A 19009-nucleotide genomic window follows, 5' to 3' on the forward strand; every position below is an offset into this window, starting at 1 on the left:
TGCAAACTTTATATGCCCCAGTACAGGGGAATGCCAGAGTCAAAAAGTGGGAGTGTGTGGGTAGGGGAGTAGGGGGGTGGGTATGGGGGACTTTTGGGATAGCATTGGAAATGTAAATGAGGAAAATACCTAATAAAAAATTAAAAAAAAAAGAAAGAAAGGAAGTTAGAGGAAGAATTTGAGGCAGGAACCTGAAGGCAGGAACAGAAGCAGAGGTCATAGAGGACCACTGATTACTGGCTTGCTCCTCCCCTCCCTCCTGGCTTACTTGGCCTGTTTTCTTATATAATCCAGTACCCATATACCCTTATATACCAAGAGGCACTGCCCATTAGTCTAGAAAATGCCCCCACAAAATTACAGACCACTCAGATAAAGGCACTTTCTCAATTGAGGTCGCCTCTTTCTAGATGGCCCAAGCTTGCGACAAGCTGACAAAAAAAAAAACCAAAAAAACAAAAATACAACTAACCAACACACTCCCTCTCCACAGTGAAGTATGATATCTACTCTGAAAATGTTTTCCTGATTTTCATTCTCTACATTTCCTTGTCTTCTTGTGATAGTCTTAAAAGACTACATACGCCCATCTGACCTAAATAAATAGCCTTCCTTAAGCTTCATAGTGAGACTTGGTCTCAAAACAAAACATAGTGCTAAAGCTTAACTTCCCTAACTTTAAGTATGTACAGACTTTCTTAGTGAACAGAACAGGGTCATTGTGTACAACTACTAAAAATGAGTTAGAAAACTACTGTCTCCCACCCTGCAAGAATTCGGGACGACTGAGTGGAGGCCTGAAGCTTCCTGTCAACAAGCCCATTAGTGAGTCATCTTGCACATGGATCTTGCAGCCTGAGTTAAGCCTTCATGTCTGTTCTTTGCCATCCTCATAACTGAGGAGAGAACCCAAACCAGAACCATGTCACTAAGCTCGTCCTGAACTACAGTTCCTCAGAGCAAGTAAGATACTTAAACCACAAGTAAGCCTGGTACTCAGAATGTAGAGGCAGAAAAACTGTAAGTTCAAAGTTATCCTAGCATATGCCAGTGACTTTGTGATCAGCATGGGCTACATGAGACACTGTATCAAGTAAATGGGATGGGGCTAAAATCTCTCTTTTGAGGACCTGCAGTCTCAATTAACCTAGACCCCCACGATCTCTCAAACACTGGGTCACCAACCAGGCAGCATACACCAGCTGATATGAGGCCCCCCAACACACATACAAGCAGAAGAATGCCAGGTCTGGGTTTAGTCAGAGAAGATGCACCTAACCCTCAAGAGACTGGAGGCCCCAGGAAGTTTAGAGGTCTGGTGGGATAGGGGGTGGGAACATCCTTGAGGCGATAGGGGGTTGGTGAGGAGGTATGGGATGTGGAACAGTCAGAGGGTGGCCCAGGAGAAGAATAAAATCTGGAGTTTTAAATAAATAAATAAATAAATAAATAAATAAATAAATAAATACAGTTTTCTCATAACCCAGCTTTACCATTTGCTAATAACTGCCTTGATTTTGGAAAGTGACTCCCCTTCTCTAGGATTTGGCTGTTTTGTCTGGGGAAAACATCAGAGCCAGCTCAGGGGTTTATGGTTGGCATAGGACTTAATTCCCTCCTCCTCCTATCTCCTATCTCTACAGTCCCAAGAGTGGCAACATCAGGTGATGTCTTCCAGCTATGTCATCACTGCAGGCTCCACACAGCACAGCAGCAAAGTGTTCAGCAAGAGAAACTGCCAGAACACAGGCCTGCATAACTGACACCTGATTGTTGCTCTTGTCGGTGTTACACCTCTCTGCTGTCTTTCAGTCCTCAATTGGTTCCTTACAGGCATTCTCAACTGTGTGAGAACCCGAGGAAGAGGTCAGGGACCAGTTGGTGCTCTGAGATGCCTGACAAGCTGGCAAGAGGGACTGTGAGAACACAGGAGACCACAAGTGGAGCATAGCAAGCTTTCAGAGAGCATTTGCTCTCATAACGATGACGAGCCATCAGCATGACTGAAAACGTGCTTTGAAAAGGAACACTTAAGACTGCAGTCAGGAAGGGCACCCGCCTATGTATCATTATTTGGCTGGTTGTAAACACCTTACTTTGAAGGTAGGAGATACTCATTAGATTAGAAAGCAAGAAGAGTACAGAGTTCCTGTCAAGGGCGTCCACAGAGCCCTTTCCAGCCCCTCCTTGTATCACTCACCTCCAACCTCAGTCGTTGGGAAATCATGCATAGTTCCACACTCACAAATGCCATTCGATTTGACCCATCTGGATCCGCCAAGATAAAAGCACGGCTGAACAGCCTGGTGAGGAGACCCCGTGCATTCTGGCCATTTTTGCCATAGCCCATCTAAAAGAGAGAAAGACACTGAACTTCTTCAGGAGCCAGGCACCATCCTACCAGAAGAGACAACTCATGGACACAAATTAAAAATCAGCATTACACGGTGACTCAGTGAAATTGTGTGTGTGTGTGTTGTGTGTGTGTGTGTGTGTGAGAAAGAGAGAGAGAGAGAGAGAGAGAGAGAAACAGAGATTTGTGTTTCCAAAAATGTAAAGAAACCAAAATCATGATAAAGCCTTTGGTATTTGTACAGAGAAAGAAAAAGGAAAGGTACTGATCACACTGGCAATCTTTCTCCGTGAGGAGAGAGCAGGTGGTTGCATCCTCAGGAGACTTCCTAAATCTATAATTGGATGATTTTCATCTAAGGTTTTATAAGAAAGGCACCCTGTCTCCTTCCTCCACCATCACTCAGCTTTTTACCAGATCATCATTCTCTAGCTAAGCCAAGGAAGAGCATGCATTCCTCTTCCACAACGATTCTCTCACCATATCCAAAATAAACAAAGAAAGAAACAAACATCACTAATAAAACTACACCCAGGTCTTCCTATGACCACCTGTTCTTTTTGTCTTCCCACTCTTGATTGTTCATTTAGGGTTCACAGTTCAGGCTTACTCTTCAGAACAAACAGCTGGATATATATATATGCATACATTTATATATATATAAAGAGTATTTGCTAGAAAGGAACAAATTCCAGCCGACAACTTCTTGCTCTAATTCCCTAGGCAAGCAGTGTAGTAAGTGGGAATTTATACTATTGGCATGGTGGCTGTCAATAGGCTGCCTCTGACTCATGGAAGTCCATGATGCTATCCACACTAGAGTTACAGATTTAACTATCTTTGCCTGTACTGGCATCATGGTACATGCCTTTAATGCCAACACTTGGGAGAGAGGCAACGACAGGCAGATCTATATGAGCTTAAGGCCAGCCTTTTCTACATTGTAAGTTCCAGGCCAGCCATGGTTTATATCACAAAACATTATTTTTAAAAATATATTAAAAAAATAAAAACAAATAAGCAAAAAAAAACCCTATACTCATCTGCATTTTACAAATAGGAGATTTACAGTATCAAATCTTCAGAGATTTTTCTGGCTTTTCGCCACAAATCTATAAAATAGGAAGGTCAAAATATATGGATCCACCACAAAATTGTTTGTAATTAAATTTTTAAAATGAGTTGTCCTTATAGGATATGATTCTTAGTACTGAGCAGCAACAATGTTAAAAAGAAAAGAAAAGAAAAGAAAAGAAAAGAAAAGAAAAGAAAAGGAAAGGAAAGGAAAGGAAAGGAAAGGAAAGGAGAGAAGAGAAGAGAAGAGAAAAGAAAAGAAACAATGATTATATAATAATCAGGAAAAAAAGGATACCAAATGAAAGAAGTACTTGTTTTGTGTCGTCTTTAAGGAGCCAAGCCATTTACCTACCAAATTAATATCTGACACTTGTCCTGTGCAATCGGCTCTCCCAACGCCAATGTAGTAGCCACTGAAGTTCCGAAATGAAGGGAAGTTTGGAGTCTGTGTAATTGGAGGGGACTGAGTTGTCGTGGAGCCCAGAGTGGTTGAAAACCAGTGATTTCCTGAATCTAAAAACAAAACAGGATATTTGAAAGGCAACACTTTATCCCACTTACTCCCTGATATCCCATTTAAAGACCTAGTTTCAAGTTCCTAACATAAACTTTTCATATTGTCTCTCTCTCTCTTTTTTTTTTTTTTTTTTTTTTACTTTTGCTTGGTTTGGATTGGTTCATTTCTTTCTCTTCTATTTCTTTAATCCTTTTTTACAGTCCAGTCTTCATCCCCTCCCAGTTTGCCCCCTGTTTTTTCTTAAGACAGAGTCTCATTATGTAGCTCAAGCAGCCTTGGAACTCAAAGGTCTCCCTGCCTTTGTCTTCTATATGTTGGGGTCATAGGTGCATCCCACCTCTCCCAGTGTTATGCACTGGACTGTATATAAACTAGAAAGTAAGAAGTGGGAGCCAGTTTGAAATCATGAATCAAAGCACAGTCTTGCTCTTGGACTAGTGATATTTTAGAGCAAGCGAGGTCTTTGCAAAATTATCTTTCACCTTCCAGTTCTCACCAAGCCTTTCTTTGGTGCCTCATCCACCTCCCCTCCCCTACTTTCAAACCATGTACAGGTGCTACCACTCAGCTCCTAAGTTCAGCCCTGACTTGGACTTGTTGTCCCATCATCTCCAGACTTCCCACTGCTCTCTTCAGGGAACACTGTCCACCACTCCTTTCAGACCTAGTCCATTTCCATCACTTCTACACGGAGCCCAGGTCCTCATGGAAGATACCATCCAGCTGTGACTTCTCCACTCTGGTCCTCAGCATGCTCAGGCCTTTTATTACTGCAGCTTCAATCACTGTATACTTGTGACATGGTTCTACCTCACTTTGATTATTCTAATATGTACGTGCTTTTATATATATACCAACTCTGCATATCTATACACATATTTAGTTTGGAGTGGTAATTTTGTGACTCAACTTCAACACAGTGAAGAGTTGGAGCAGTGCTACTATACAGCTTTGACTTTCCTTACAGCTAGACATTTTGCATATACATTTGCTTGCTTCCTGTTTTGCTACCATTAGACAGGAGCCAGGAGAAGTCAATGCATCAGAGGACAGTGCCACAGGCCTTGTAAGTACTTAAAGAAGGGGATTGATGCCTGATCTTTTCTGAGATCCCAGAACTTTGGAACTGAAATTTTAGAGGTCAATAACTCCAACTGTAACAAGACTGGCAGCAATGGAGATATTATTAAGAGTTGCTTAATAATGAAGATATCATTAAGTTCCCCACCGTGCCATGGCTAAAGGCTTAGTGTTGAAAGGTGAACTTTCTAGACCTAAAAGAACCTTGAACTATGAGTGCATCAACAGAAAAACTAAGAAGATATATGTAATTGTCTGTTATCTGGCTATTTGTGGGCAAAGGTAGCTGTGATAAAAGCTTCCCCTCCCCCCCTCTCCTTCCCCTCTCCCTCATTCCCTCTTTAATTTGATCAAAACGTCTTCTCTGTTCAGCTAACAGCCATGTATCTTTGCTCTGAAACAAAGGCTCCATCCATGGCCCAATGATAATAGTAGCTAGAAATGCTCCCTAAACCACATTCAGAAACTAAACTTGCCTCCAGCATTGGAATAAGGAAATTAATATCTAAATGCCACAATTTCTATGTCCTTTCAGAAACTTTGGTAAATTAATATTAGATATGATATCATAATAAGGTGTACCTTGTTTACAGAAACTAACTGGCCCTTGTAGGGACTGGGTCTGAGACCTGGCATTACTGTTTTAGGGTGGTTTGTTTGGCTAGTTTGGTTTGGTTTCTACTTTGCCCCCAGTATCAACAGGCAGGTAAAGAAAGGCTTAGTGTTGAAAGGTGAACTTTCTAGACCTAAAAGAACCTTAAACTATGAGTGCATCAACAGAAAAACTAAGAAGATATATGTAATTGTCTGTTATCTGGCTATTTGTGGGCAAAGGTAGCTGTGATAAAAGCTTCTATCATTGCAGAAAATGCAAATAGTGAAGTGGAAGACAGCCATCTCAGGCTGCCCACAGGCAGCTAAAGCAAAGAGACACCATTGCTCATCTTGGTGCAGCCCAACAATCTAGAAACATCCTATGGTCCGGGAGTGACCTTCAGAAGAGCCCAAGACACTTTACCTTTGTGGTTTTCAATGGTCCCACTGGTAACAAACAAGAGGGTGAGAAGGGCCACTGTGATGACTGTCATTATTACCAGAAGGAAAATGAGGAATGCCTCCAAGGTGGAGAAGGTTCGCTTTGCCATTTCTTCTAAGACAAAGATGGAAGAAGAAACACAGGAGGAAAAAAAAAAATGACTGATTAACAGGCATGCACTTCAAGCTGCCCAAGACTCACTAAGCAACCACGGTTCTTCCATTTCAGTAGCCTATACCAAGGATGGCAAGCACAAAACACACTTACCTCTGGCTCCATATCCCAAGTCCTTAGAAAATAAGACCAACAAATAAAAGTACTCTTTTTGAAAAGCCTAGATATGGTTTCCAAATCTGTCTCAGCACAGTGATCCTCTTGGCAATCATTCCTAATGTTATGACACCAGCACCCGAAGAAAAATCCATTGGCGTTCCTTGGCTACACCATACTGCTTCTGTTGTGGCAGTGGTACTATTATGGGTCTATACACAGGTCTGGGCTGAGAGTGCTTCCATAGTGTGACTGATGCACAACACACTGCTTGTACATTGCAGCGGGCTAGCTGGCTCAGAGTTGTACTCTTTGCTTATGGACTAAGTAGAATTATCTTGTCCAGGGGCTGGAAAGATGGCTTGGTGGTAAAGGCTATTTATTGACTGTTCTTTCAGTAGACCCAAGATCATCAACATCCAAGTGGAGTTTCACTACCATCTGTAACTCCAGTCTCAGGGGATCTAGTTCCCATGGGCACTAAGCATGTAAGTGGTGCTCAGGCATACATGCATGCAAAACACTCATAAACATAAAATAAAATAAACTATTTATTTATGGAGACAGGGTCTCTTTATGTAGACCAGGCTAGCCTTAAACTTATAGAGATCTACTTATCTCTGCTTCCTAAGTGCTAGGATTAAAGACGTTTACCACCATGCCCAACTAGATGTATTAAAATGATGATGATGATGATAGCATTTTAATTTTTTTTCTCGACCAAATGGAGGTGAAACCCATTGCATTGCTTTCAAACTCTGTTGGCACCTTCACTGACTGCCTGGTACGGAAGAGGTACTAATTGGTAGCTCAAGCCAGCAATTAGTGAAAATCTTTCTTTCAGTGATCAGAAAAATGTCACATGGCTTACAAACCCTATGTTCCACAAAAGTGCTTCCTTATCATTTTCTATAAATTGTTTTAGACTTTATCACCATTCAATGTGACTTCTGGAGTTAAAAATGCAATACAACAGTGGCTCTCAACCTGTGGGTGGCGACTCCTTTGGGGGTCGAAGGAATGCCCCTTTCACATGGGTCGCCTCAGACCCTCGGAAAACACAGATATTTATATTACATTTCATAACAGTAACAAATTACAGTTATGAAGTATCAATAAAAATAACTTTATGGTTGGAAGGTCACTACAACATGAGGGAGTGTATTAAAGGATTAGAACCTGTATTACATTAATCAGAATCTGTTTTAAAGGTTGAGACCCACTGCTTAATAAAATATAAGGAGAAAAATTATAAACTGGTGTTTCAAAACTACATTCTGAAGCCTAACTATAGAGTTGAAACCTCTTACCTTCTCCTTACAGGGAACTCATAGGAAATTTTTAGGTATCCAGCCTTAGGTATGCAGTGATCATTTTAGTATCAATGTTACAGAATTCAATAAAATGCTATGCTATGCTATCTGTATTACTTCTTTGGTCTCCTGAGATGTAATTAAGTGCTCAAATGACAGTCTTTATCATTACATTTCAAAACACCAAAACTGGACACCTCTCCAGGGTTCAATGTTAGGGGATTATTATAAACCCAAGTGGGATTTTTCGGAGTATTTTTTTTTCATTTAAAATTTGGGGGCTTGATTTATTTATTTTACGTGAGAAAGTCTTTTGCTCTCATGTTTGTACGTGTAACACATGTATGCCTGGTTCTTAAGGAATTCAGAGGTCAAATTCTCCCAATGGCTGTGGGCCACCACGCAGGTGCTAGAAACTAAAGCAAGAAGAACAAGAACTCTTCACAGCTGAGTTGTCTCCAGTCTATTTTTTTAACCTGTGCTTTAGAAAACGCACGCAGGCATACAGAATTGAAATCCCAGGGCTTGGCCTCAAAGTAAGTCATTTCAGGCTAAGATGCTGTTCACCTATGAATTTCAAACTGGCTAGAGACATTCTGTCAGGCCCAGACAAGGGTTTGTTTTTATTTAACCCAGACAAGAAAATTAACAGTATCATCATCAGATTCTCTGCTAAAGTAGAATTTACACTTATAAAATCTGAAAGTTGACATTTACTCAAATAGTGTGCCTAAAATATGGCAGCAACACCCATATCCCTTGGGTGTTTCAGAAACTCTCTAGCTTCTAACCCCTGCCCATGGTCCTAATCCATCTAAATCATTTCCTGGTTTCTGTAAGCATTGGATTTTGCAATCTTTGGACTAGAGGTAAAAACATCAACAATGGCAGAAACTTCTGAGTTGGATAGACCTGAGAAGGGACGAAAGATGGGAACGTTTTCTTCTTGTTGGGATGCTCTCCTCTTCCTGATGGTGACTACCATCACCCTCAACACCAATGGTAGGGCAACTTCAGATCTAGGGAAAGGCTAATTATGTCTTAGTCCCAATTCCCTTCACCAGTCTCAAGAATGAGAAAACACATTTAAAACATTCCTCTGAGCCTCTGATACTGAAGGACACTTACCTGTCACTAGCTGTTGTTTCCTGTAGTGGACTTTAAGCCCATTATACTTAATACCAGCTTAAAGCTTTTATTCCTAGGTGCTTCTTCTGAGCCAAGATGAGGAACAACTGGGCATCTCAACCCTAGATCATCAGAATGAAGACTGTATATATAAATGTAATCACAGCTTGTTTATGAAACACAGAGATTGAGTGTGTGTGTGAGTGTGTGAGTGTGTGTGTGTGTGTTGGTTTTACACAACCAACCCTCTATACAAACCAATAACTCACTTGATCTAATCTCTTACTTGATTTGAATGGTCTACCTCATATGCTTCCCCACTCTATCTGCTGAAATTGCTTGCTCCGATACAATACCATTCTTTTAAAACCACTTTATCTGACCTTACAGTCCTTTTCAGGAAATCAGACTCTTGATTAGCACTGTATAACCTCAAATTCTCAGAATGAAAACATTTTTCACTGTAACTTAAATGACTCTAGATTTCATAATGGCTCAATCAGTCAGACACCAGCAAGCTCAGCAATTTGGCACACACGTTTGCAACACAAGGATTTGCGTTTCAAGGAGATAATGATGAAACACAAAAACAATTTAACACAAACAGGCTTCCAAAACTATGAAAGAGGTGAAACTCCCAGATTGTACCCAGGTCTTAGATGATAAGATGAGCTATGGTTCTTTTCCCATCTCTTTTCATTAAAAATAAACATAGAGTTATTCTTACCTGACTCTGTGAATCAAAACAAGTGTTCACCTCCTGGGAGAACAGATAGCCATGCAGAATCGTGTGTCTTGTGCCTTGCAGGTTGCTCAGGCTGGTTTCTCAATGTGTTTCCAAATCTACTGAAGAGAGATTCCACAGTCAAGTCCAGGAGCATTAACGCTCTCATTAGCATACCTGCAGCCACAGCAATAGGATATGACTAAAGTACATTGATTAAAGAAAGCTTACATGCATTCTCCTGAACTTGCAGAAGGCCTGTTAGACTAAAGGTCATTTCAATCTTAATGCAACTCTTCCAGTATGACAAGTTCTGGGGCAGACCTGCAACCCAGATTATTAAAGAATATTCATCTGGTATATTTATTCATCCTGTGATCTGGAATATAATGAATGTTGTTGGACATGGGTGTGGGTTATAGGAACCACCGAGTAAGACATATTCCTATTTCAGAGTAAAGCAGTGATTTTTTTAGTAAAGTGTAAACAGTCCAAATTAAACAAGAATGTGATTCATAAATAATATAACATTTAAAATTATATTGGAGGCAAGGCACAATCATGTTCATCAAGCTTTAGAGACTAATCTGAGCTATGTTGCAAGAGACTGCCATAAAATAGTGGCCATGATGACAGAATTATAGAACAAATGTGTTGAGCAGCTTCAATGACACTAAAAGCATCACGATCTAGTACGTTGTCTCAGGTTTTCAACAGCACATGATACAAACCCAACAGACACAAAGATACACAGCAAAAACAGTCAGAAGTCATTATCTGGTCATTAAGGGTGGGGTGGGATTTTTGTTTTCTTTTTTTACTTTCTTCCTTTCTTTCTTTCTTTCCTTTTTCCCATCTCTTTGTGGTTTCTATGACAGCTCTTTTATCCCTTTTGTAAGGACAAAAAGACATTTTCCTCTTCTTGGAGACTGTGTTCTCTGCAAGTGTGAAGCAGAAAGAGGCCCACCCTCCTGGCTTTTCTCCTGGTAAATTCAAGGACCAGGAATCAGCATAAAGGCCACCAAATCTTTTTCAGAGTTATAAAAGACAGTGGTCTATAGAGTAAATGCCCTCAGGCGGATCATTAAGTGATATATCTTTTTTTTTTAAGATTTATTTATTTATTATATGTAAGTACACTGTCTTCAGACACACCAGAAGAGGGCGTCAGATCTCATTTCGGGTGGTTGTGAGCCACCATGTGGTTGCTGGGATTTGAACTCTGGACCTTCAGAAGAGCAGTCCAGTGCTCTTACCCACTGAGCCATCTCACCAGCCCCCTAAGTGATATATCTTAATGCTGTTCTGCTACTGCAGAGGGAAACAACTTAAGTCATGGTAGCAAACAAGATGTGTGTGTGTGTGTGTGTGTGTGTGTGTGTGTTTGGTTAAAAGTCTTAAAGGTAATAGATCTAGCTAATCCAAACAGCAGAAAGAGAGGGAGGGGAGATGTATATTCTAGGAAGGGCATCTCTGCAGCTATGGGAGTAGGGGCTACAGAACATCTTGGCAGAACATTACCAATGAGACTTGTGCTTTCCTGTTACTTTAGGGTTCTGTGTTCTTTCCTTGGTCTTTGAGACCTGAAAGATGGCATGTAGCTGATCCAGCATGGGTCATACTGTTAGGGGTATGTGGGGCCCCTTGATATGGAGTTCTCTGGCAGTCATCAGTGCAGGCTAAGCCTGGAGGCCAAAGAAGCCTTAGAATGCAGACTGCTGAGAACTATTACTGTTCATACCCTAAAGAGAAATGACCCAGCACAAAGTAAGGGGAAGATGATACCCACACTAGGAACGTGTTTCTCCTAAAACACACTAGCTCCTCAACCATTAGCTGATAGTTATTAGCATCACAAACTTCTTTAAGAAAAAAGATTTCTTTTTATTGGTGTGTGTGTGTGTGTGTGTGTGTGTGTGTGTGTGTGTGCACCACATGTGCACAGGTGCTAGTAGAGACCAGAAGAGGATGCCATGTGTCCCTGGAACTGGAATCACAGAGGCCTACCTAGTTTGCTGGGAACCGAACCTTTACACGAGCAGCAAGTGGTCTTTAATAACTGAACCATCTGTCTAGGTTCCAAATTTTCTTAATACATTACTTGTGTCTATCACTTCTGGGCCTTGAAAGGCATGGTCCTTAGTTCATGTACTCTGTATTAACAGTCATAGCTTTTTATTCTTTAACCCTTACGATAATTAAAAATTGGATTAACTTAAGAAAGCACATGTCTCAGGTGGCATCCATATTGTCCTTTGCATCTCTTCTTTCTCAAGAAACCAAATATTCTTGGAAAGACAGTTGTTCTCTGGGATCAGGAACAGGAATCACACCAACCCAGATCCATAATATTTTATTAAATAAGAATTCAAGAAAGTCATCAAGATTATTAGCAGTGTGTCAAAAGAGCTTAAAAAAATCTTTGATCTATTAATCAAAGATTGATAATTAGATAATTAGTTTTAAAAGTAACTACACAATGGGATGAAGGAAGTAAGTCTGAATCTATAATCTCATAAAGGTGGTTAGCATTTTCATCTCATGATTAACATAGCAATTGTACTAATCCAGTCAGGATAGCATTTTTGTTTCTTCGTTCTTATTCTCTTTGGAGCCCTCTGATCAGCCATACATAATAAATTATAATGCATAGCTTTCCCTCACTGTGCTATAGATAGAGAAATTTATCAGTCCTATAAACCCCCATTTTTGAAAAGACCCTAAGGAACCAATTGCCCTTTCTAATAGCTGATAGCAAAAATTGAAAGGGGTTTGGGTTCAGAAATTGAGATCTACTCAGTTAATTTTTTATCTGGTCAAATAGACCCTGGAGAAGTCAAATAATTGTTGAAATCTTTTCTCGTGGTCTAAGGAATGAGGAGAGAATGAAAAGGGCTGAACAAAGAGATTTGTCAAGTCTCTAGGTGATGTTCAAAACTTACTCTTAAGGATTTTCATCATTAGGTTAAACTTAAATCAGATGATCCTCTAAAACTGACTTCCTGTTTTATACAAACTACAAAATGACAAGTGACTGTGGGCCAGGACCAATAAGCTGAGTGCAAGAAAACCCCGGGCTGCCAGAACCAGAAAAGAAGTGAGCTTGTTTGTATAAATGTAGAAGAGGAGAGAGGATGAAGGAAGCACAGAAGGAGAAGAATGCAGGGGGCTGGGAGAGAGAAGAGCAAGAAAGCCTAGACCACAGCAAGGGGAAAGAAAGGAGAGAGCAGAGAGAGAGAGAGAGAGAGAGAGAGAGAGAGAGAGAGAGAGCAGAATACGAGAACCCTAAGAGTCAGAGTGGCATTGGATGCTGTAAGCCCCCAAAACGACATCATTTGGAACCTCACAGGGAGAAAGTGGATTTGCATTCCCACCCAAAGTTCTGAAACAGTTGGGGGAAACTGAATATTATCTAGACATTAGATAGGCTATTAGAAAATTCTTGTTAAAATGTTACTGTGCCGATGATATTGTGGTTATATTTTTAAAGAATTTGTTGCTGTTGTTATTGTGGTTGTCTGTGAATGAAATGCATTCCGAAACAGAATCTTTTTTTCTTTTTCTTTTTTTTTTTTTTTAAAGATAATAGAAGAAGCCAAACAAAAACAGTATAATTTGGGTGAATGGGTGGATGGGTGGGATGGGACAGAGGAGGCACAAGCTTTGTTATTTGATCTGCTGCCAGTTGGCAGGATGAAATAGAGGGCTTCACTCAATTCCCATTTCAGTCGCAGATACTGGACCCCCATCTGCCTAGCCTGCCAAAATGCTTTAAGACCTGCTTGTCAGGGTACTGACTTTAGACTTAGAATCAGGATGGTGCTATTGGAGACACAGGGCCCGAGGCATGCCTCCCACTGCTTTGTCTCCTGCTTCCACAGATCTGCTGGCAACTTCCTGGCTGCTCCCCTCACTCTATGGCTCTGGCCCTAAACTCTAAAGCTGGGCTCTGTAACTTAACCTCAGCTCTCTGTCTTTAGCCTCTGCAGTGATTCCAAAAGTTACCTCAGCCCTGAGACATTCTTTACTTTCTAGGCTCCCTGGAGGTGTCTCTGCTATAATTGACTAACATCCGGTCTAAGCTCAGCCTCATAAACACAAGCACTTGGACCTTCCACACTTTGGAAAATGTCAACATTCTAAGCAGTAAATTCTGTACATATTAAACAGTCTCTGAGAACATTTGGTGCATGTTGCTTGTGCATGTGTGTTCAGTGCGGGTATGTCTGTGTGTTGGGAGATGTGGGTATGGGTGTATGTGTCTGGGGGTGTATGTGCGTGTGAGTGTGTGTGAGTGTATGTGTGTGAGTGCGTGGGTGTGGATGTATGTGTGTGTGTGTATGTGTGTGAGTGTGAGTGTGTGTGTGTGTGTGTGTGTGTGTGTGTGTACAAGTGGAGGCAGAGATCGACCTTGTATGTTATCCATTTTGTGGTTTTGAGACATGGCCTCTTACTGGGTTGGGGCTTGAGGCTTTAGTGATCAGACTAACTTGGCTGCCTAGCAAGCCCCAGGGAACTGCCCGTCTCAAGTCCCCCTAACAGTGGGATTACAAGTACATAATAACACTGTGCCTCAATTTTTAAGTAGGTGCTGGGTTTCACTTAGGTCCTTATGCTTATGGAGTATGCATTTTACCAACGGAGCCACCTTACCCCAATCCTCTAGGATGATCTTTACAATAAAAAGTTAGGAGCAGTTTGACATAACGAATTTTCACAAAAGGAATTAGTTTTAAATACACAGAGCAGATGGACTGACATCGTGGTACATTGCACAGGAATGGAGGGGGGATTGCTTTGAGCCTCAAAACACTGAAAGCTAACTGTCGATTCACCTCTTCTCTTGTCTCAGTTTAGCCTTGATCTGGAAGAGAAATTCTGTCTGCTGCAATCGGGAATTTGGATGTCCCCTTTAAGGCTATACTCATCTTAGAGTGAGTCGGGGCCACAGCTAGCAACGTTCTACCATGTAATCTTGTAAAGACCTAGTAGTGACCACCACAGTGCCAGGGAGCAGAAGGCATAGAACATTGAAGAACACATTACTCATCACCCTAGAATATTCACCAAGCCCATGCACCCCTCCAAAGACACCAGTAGTTGTTAAGCAGTCTTTAAGAATGAAAAAAAAAAAAAATACCAGTGTTGTTAGAGAGTTTTTCTCCCCTAACTGACTTCAGCCCTGCCCTGGAAGCAAAGGGAAAAACAAGTGGGGCCACTGAGGGCATGGGAGAGGCTGGGACTTGAACCTGAAGGTTACTGTTGGTTTCTTTCATCACTCTGAGATTTAGTTCTCCTTTTTAGAAAACAACCTAACAAGAACATATCTTGTTAAAACATCATGGAGATAAAACATTTTTTTTAAAAAAGCTCTTTGCTATTTTTATAACCAGATGTCAGTTGTTACATTATATAAATGTCTAAGAGGGATAGATTTTGTATAGTCAAACCCCTATAGCATAGTTTTCTCTTAGCCGGCGTCTCATGCCAAGTTCCAAAGATCTCCCTCTCAAGCTTTGATAAGCTGCCCAGTGAGAAGAGATAAAATTGGAATTGTAAAACCGCACCATTTCTGCACTTGTGATTAGCACTGGGGATCTGTATGACCTTTTCCAGAGTGTTTGGAAATTACTATCTGGTGACTTATCCCTTTCCAAAACAACAGATAAAAACTTATTTCATTTTGTCAGTGACGAATGTTCTGTGTTTGCCATACAAGATTATAAAGGCAGATTGGAAGAAAACAGGCAACAGCTGCATTTGTCATCATTTCAGAGACAGGGTAACAATACCTTTTCATATAACTCTTGGCCACCACATAAATCTCAGAAACTTGGTGTCTCCTGCTTAGGCTGACTGTGAGCTTATGGGAAAAGCACCAAGTTATCTTTTGATAAAGCTAGAGATAGGGAGAGTCGGAGAAAAAAAAAAAAAAAAAAAAGGCCAGACTTCAGCAACACTTTTTCTAAGAGGCATGACAAATAAAGGAGAGACTGGATGGAGGTTGATGGAAGGTGTGTTGTCTTCCATGTGCTGAGCAGAAGAAGGTCCGAGGATGGGCTTCACCTGCTGAGAATCGCTCACTTCCCTGCTTAGAGCACAACCATCCACAACCATGAAGAAAGTCCCCCCATTAGATTCACCAAGAAGCAAAAGGAAATGGAAGCTTCACGGCATCTGTTTGCTACTTTTGTGATACTGCGACTACCCAACAAGCTTAAGAAATTTAAGTTGGCTCCGGTATGAGAGTACAGTATCTTATGGAGGAAGTCATGGTGGGAGATGCAATTCAAATCGCAGCAGGGGGCGGGGGGATGCCAGCACTCATTGGACCAGTTCCTTTGTCTCCTTTGTTCAGTCTGGACTCCAGTCCATGGCATGATGCTGCCTAGTCAGGGTCGGTCTTCCCTCCTGAGTTAATCTTCTTTAGAAAGTTTCTTGCAGACATGCCCAAAGATCTCCTCACTAATGCTCTAGGAATTTCATCATCTAATCATGCTGGCAATCACAATTAGTCATCCCAGTTCCTATTCAGAAGCCAGCAACCATTTCTTATATCTTCTCTTGCTTTGACTGTTCCTTTACATTCCAAGGAGAGCTGCTGTAAGATCCTTGAACCATGAAGGAAAATTTTTCTTACTTATATGTATCTCCTAGAAAGAACTTGCCTCAGAAGGACTTATCATTGCAAATCTGTTATGGATTTGGGTAGTGACAAGGGCAAAATAACATCTAAATTTACCAAGTCCCTTGAAAGTAGAGTCTATCTGACACTTGTCTGCCGCTAAAGAATGCCATGCAGGAAGCCACCTGGGGATGGTCCTCCATCTTGCTCAACTGTGATGGGTGCACTCTAGTGAGGCACAGCCCCAGAGATGTTGCCCCAGGAGGACTTCTTGCTACTGATGTGCTTTCTCATGTTTGTCATTGCCATACTCCTCATTTATTTGGTTCAGTGTGAATGGACTCTGGGAGAGCCTCACTGTCTGGTGTGATTACTTCCTGCATCATAGCTCAGCATATTGGACAAATTCCCTGCAGATCATCATGAAGAGAGAGAAAGAGGGTGAAGGAGAGAGAGGGAGGGAGGGAGAGAGAGAGAGAGAGAGAGAGAGAGAGAGAGAGAGATGGATGAATTAGTGGTTTATATGAATTAATAACTTTATAGAATTCCTGATTTGAGTGAAATCATTTTAGGAAGAAAACTTAAGGAGATGGTTTTAGTTGTTTTGCCTGAAAGATGTAATAAAGTTAGACTCAAGAATAGACTGTGCCCCCTCCTCATAGAATAGTAAGTAAAGGCTGCATAATAAGGCTGCATAATAATGAGCTTTCATAAATTACACTAAGAGGAGAAATAGGCTTGAGGCAGATTTGTAATCAAGGAAAAACATTCATCTAGGTCAGGTGCAAGGCTGAAACCACAGATAAGCACTAGAATAAAGCAAGGCCGTGTGAAACTGGTTCTTTCAACTTATAACGAGCTTATAGAATGAAACACTGATTTCAACTTACTATCGACATCCTTCTGGAACTCCTCTTTTGTATAATATTTTATCTATGAGTTTTTTGTTTTTATGTAGAGAACTTTTTGTCTAAAAAGCTATAAAAAGCTAAAAGCAAAACTAAAAAGTTGGTATAGCCCTTTTCTGTTTCACCCAGTGTGCATGTATCTGTGTGTATGTGTCTGAATCAATCTCTCTCTCTCTCTCTCTCTCTCTCTCTCTCTCTCTCTCTCTCTCTCCTCTTTTTTTCTCTCTGGCTCATGAAGAGTTAATGAAATCTGAGCCCTTGCCTGGAGGCCCCTGAACCAAAGAAAAGAGGACCCAGGTAACTGCGCTCCTCTGTGTAATCCCCTGCTGTCATCAGCAGGAGTTAACTGCCATAAACCATCATCTTTGGCCCCAGAATAGCAACAGAGAGTTAAATTGCCAAAAGTCACCAGCTTTTGGCCCCAATAGCCAGCACCATACATACCCTTCTACTTCCCGTAGTTACCTGGATGTCAGAGTAACCAGAAAGTGAGGTGGACCTTGAATCTGGAGTAGTCGAGAGTTTAGATTGTATCTCTTGCCTAATCTGGATTCCTTAAAAGTTTAGGAGCCATAAATCAATCAGTCTATGAGTGAAATTCAGAGCAGGAAACCCAGACAGGATTCAGGAGCCTGAGGAAACCAAAGGCAGGATCCATCTCAGGTGTCAGGTGTTGGAGCCAAAATGGGGCCAGGGAAGGACCAAGCTAAGACTTATGAAGCACAAACCTGAGGCATTGAGGTTCACTCCCAAGGCTCCACCACACAACGCACATAGCTCTGTCTTGTGGGTTAGTAGATTAGAGGTTTGCATGGGTTGGGCTCGCTTATCTAACCGGAATGAGACAGACAATAATTAAAACAATAATAGCCCATTGAGACTTTATATGTAGACTCCTACAAAACTAATATAAGAAGGGTCACCTTTTTAAAAATCACCATAAAATAAACTTAATCAACTCCTAATACATGCTGGGCAGTGTCCCAAAAATGCTATACAAATTACCTCATTTAGTGGTCCCAATAACTCTAGGATAGTATTATCCCTATCCTTAATATATATTTAAATTAAAAACCAACCAAACAAGCAAACAAACAAAACAAAACAAAACCTATCATAGAGAAAATAAACAACTGAATAGCCAAACTAGATTCTGAGGACAAAGTTATCTGTTTTTGGTCCTCCTGCTAGCTCTCAATTTCACTATGCAACATGAATATGTGCCTTTTGCTATTAATAGATATGAGAATCCCAAAGTAATAATGAGCCAATGCATACAATGTAATCTAATGCCCAAAGCTACTATAAGAAAAAAAATCAAGATTGAGGAAGGGGCTGGAGAGCACTGACTGCTCCTCCAGAGACCCAAAATACAGTTCTCAGCACCCCATGGAAGCTCACAACTGTGTGTAACTCCAGTTCCAGGGGATCCAACACCCTCACACAGACACACATGCAGGCAAAACACCAATGTACATAAGAAATAAAAATAAATAAAATTTAAAATGTAAAAGAAGAAATCAAGCATTTAGACTCTGGGGCTCTAAGCATGGAATCTAAGGACATCTCAACTTAGCCAAGAGGCAAATAGAAGTTACGACAAGTCTGCTTGCCTGTGCAAACTTGCTGAACTCGTTTATATCTGGTTCTCCACTTCTTCCTGAGCATATAGCAGAGTTATGCTTTCCCCTCTCGCAGTTACAAGCCAATGGGTGTCAGTGGCATGAGTCACTTCTAGAGTCAATGACACTGAGGCATTTGAGGGGAGGTGAGCGCCACCTGCTCTCTCTTTCTACACCACTTTAAACTTAATTGCCATACACAATAGATGCCAGGTCTTGAATGGAAGAAACAAACTTCAAAGACTCACCAGACTAGGTATACACTTTTCACAGTACGAAATAAACATTTATATGTTAAGCACTAAGGTTTAGTGGCATGCGTCTGCTACTAAAGTAAACCCTCTTGTCTATCCAAA

General features: G+C 41.0%; 1 protein-coding gene across 9 annotated transcripts in view; it reads right to left on the reverse strand.

Annotated features, from left to right (window-relative positions):
• The window catches only part of Asah2 (N-acylsphingosine amidohydrolase 2), a 109631-nt gene that overhangs the window by 58609 nt on the left and 32013 nt on the right, over window positions 1-19009 (reverse strand). For 2 of the 9 annotated variants that reach the window (XM_029472847.1, XM_029472844.1), the window contains 5 exons: window positions 9502-9620; window positions 8775-8896; window positions 6046-6174; window positions 3783-3943; window positions 2201-2350 (listed from right to left, as the gene is read on the reverse strand). In XM_029472847.1, coding sequence (XP_029328707.1) covers window positions 2201-2350; window positions 3783-3943; window positions 6046-6172 — 438 coding nt within the window. In that variant the 5' untranslated portion in view covers window positions 6173-6174; window positions 8775-8896; window positions 9502-9620. Of the gene's footprint in view, window positions 1-2200; window positions 2351-3782; window positions 3944-6045; window positions 6178-8774; window positions 8897-9501; window positions 9621-9729; window positions 9800-17496; window positions 17664-17759; window positions 17862-19009 lie in introns of those variants that run through there. The other 7 variants (XM_021151705.2, XM_021151704.2, XM_029472845.1 and 4 more) reach the window with 6 other exon arrangements.

The sequence above is a fragment of the Mus caroli genome, chromosome 19 (genome assembly GCF_900094665.2).
Source record: "Mus caroli chromosome 19, CAROLI_EIJ_v1.1, whole genome shotgun sequence".
Classification (NCBI taxonomy): domain Eukaryota; kingdom Metazoa; phylum Chordata; class Mammalia; order Rodentia; family Muridae; genus Mus; species Mus caroli.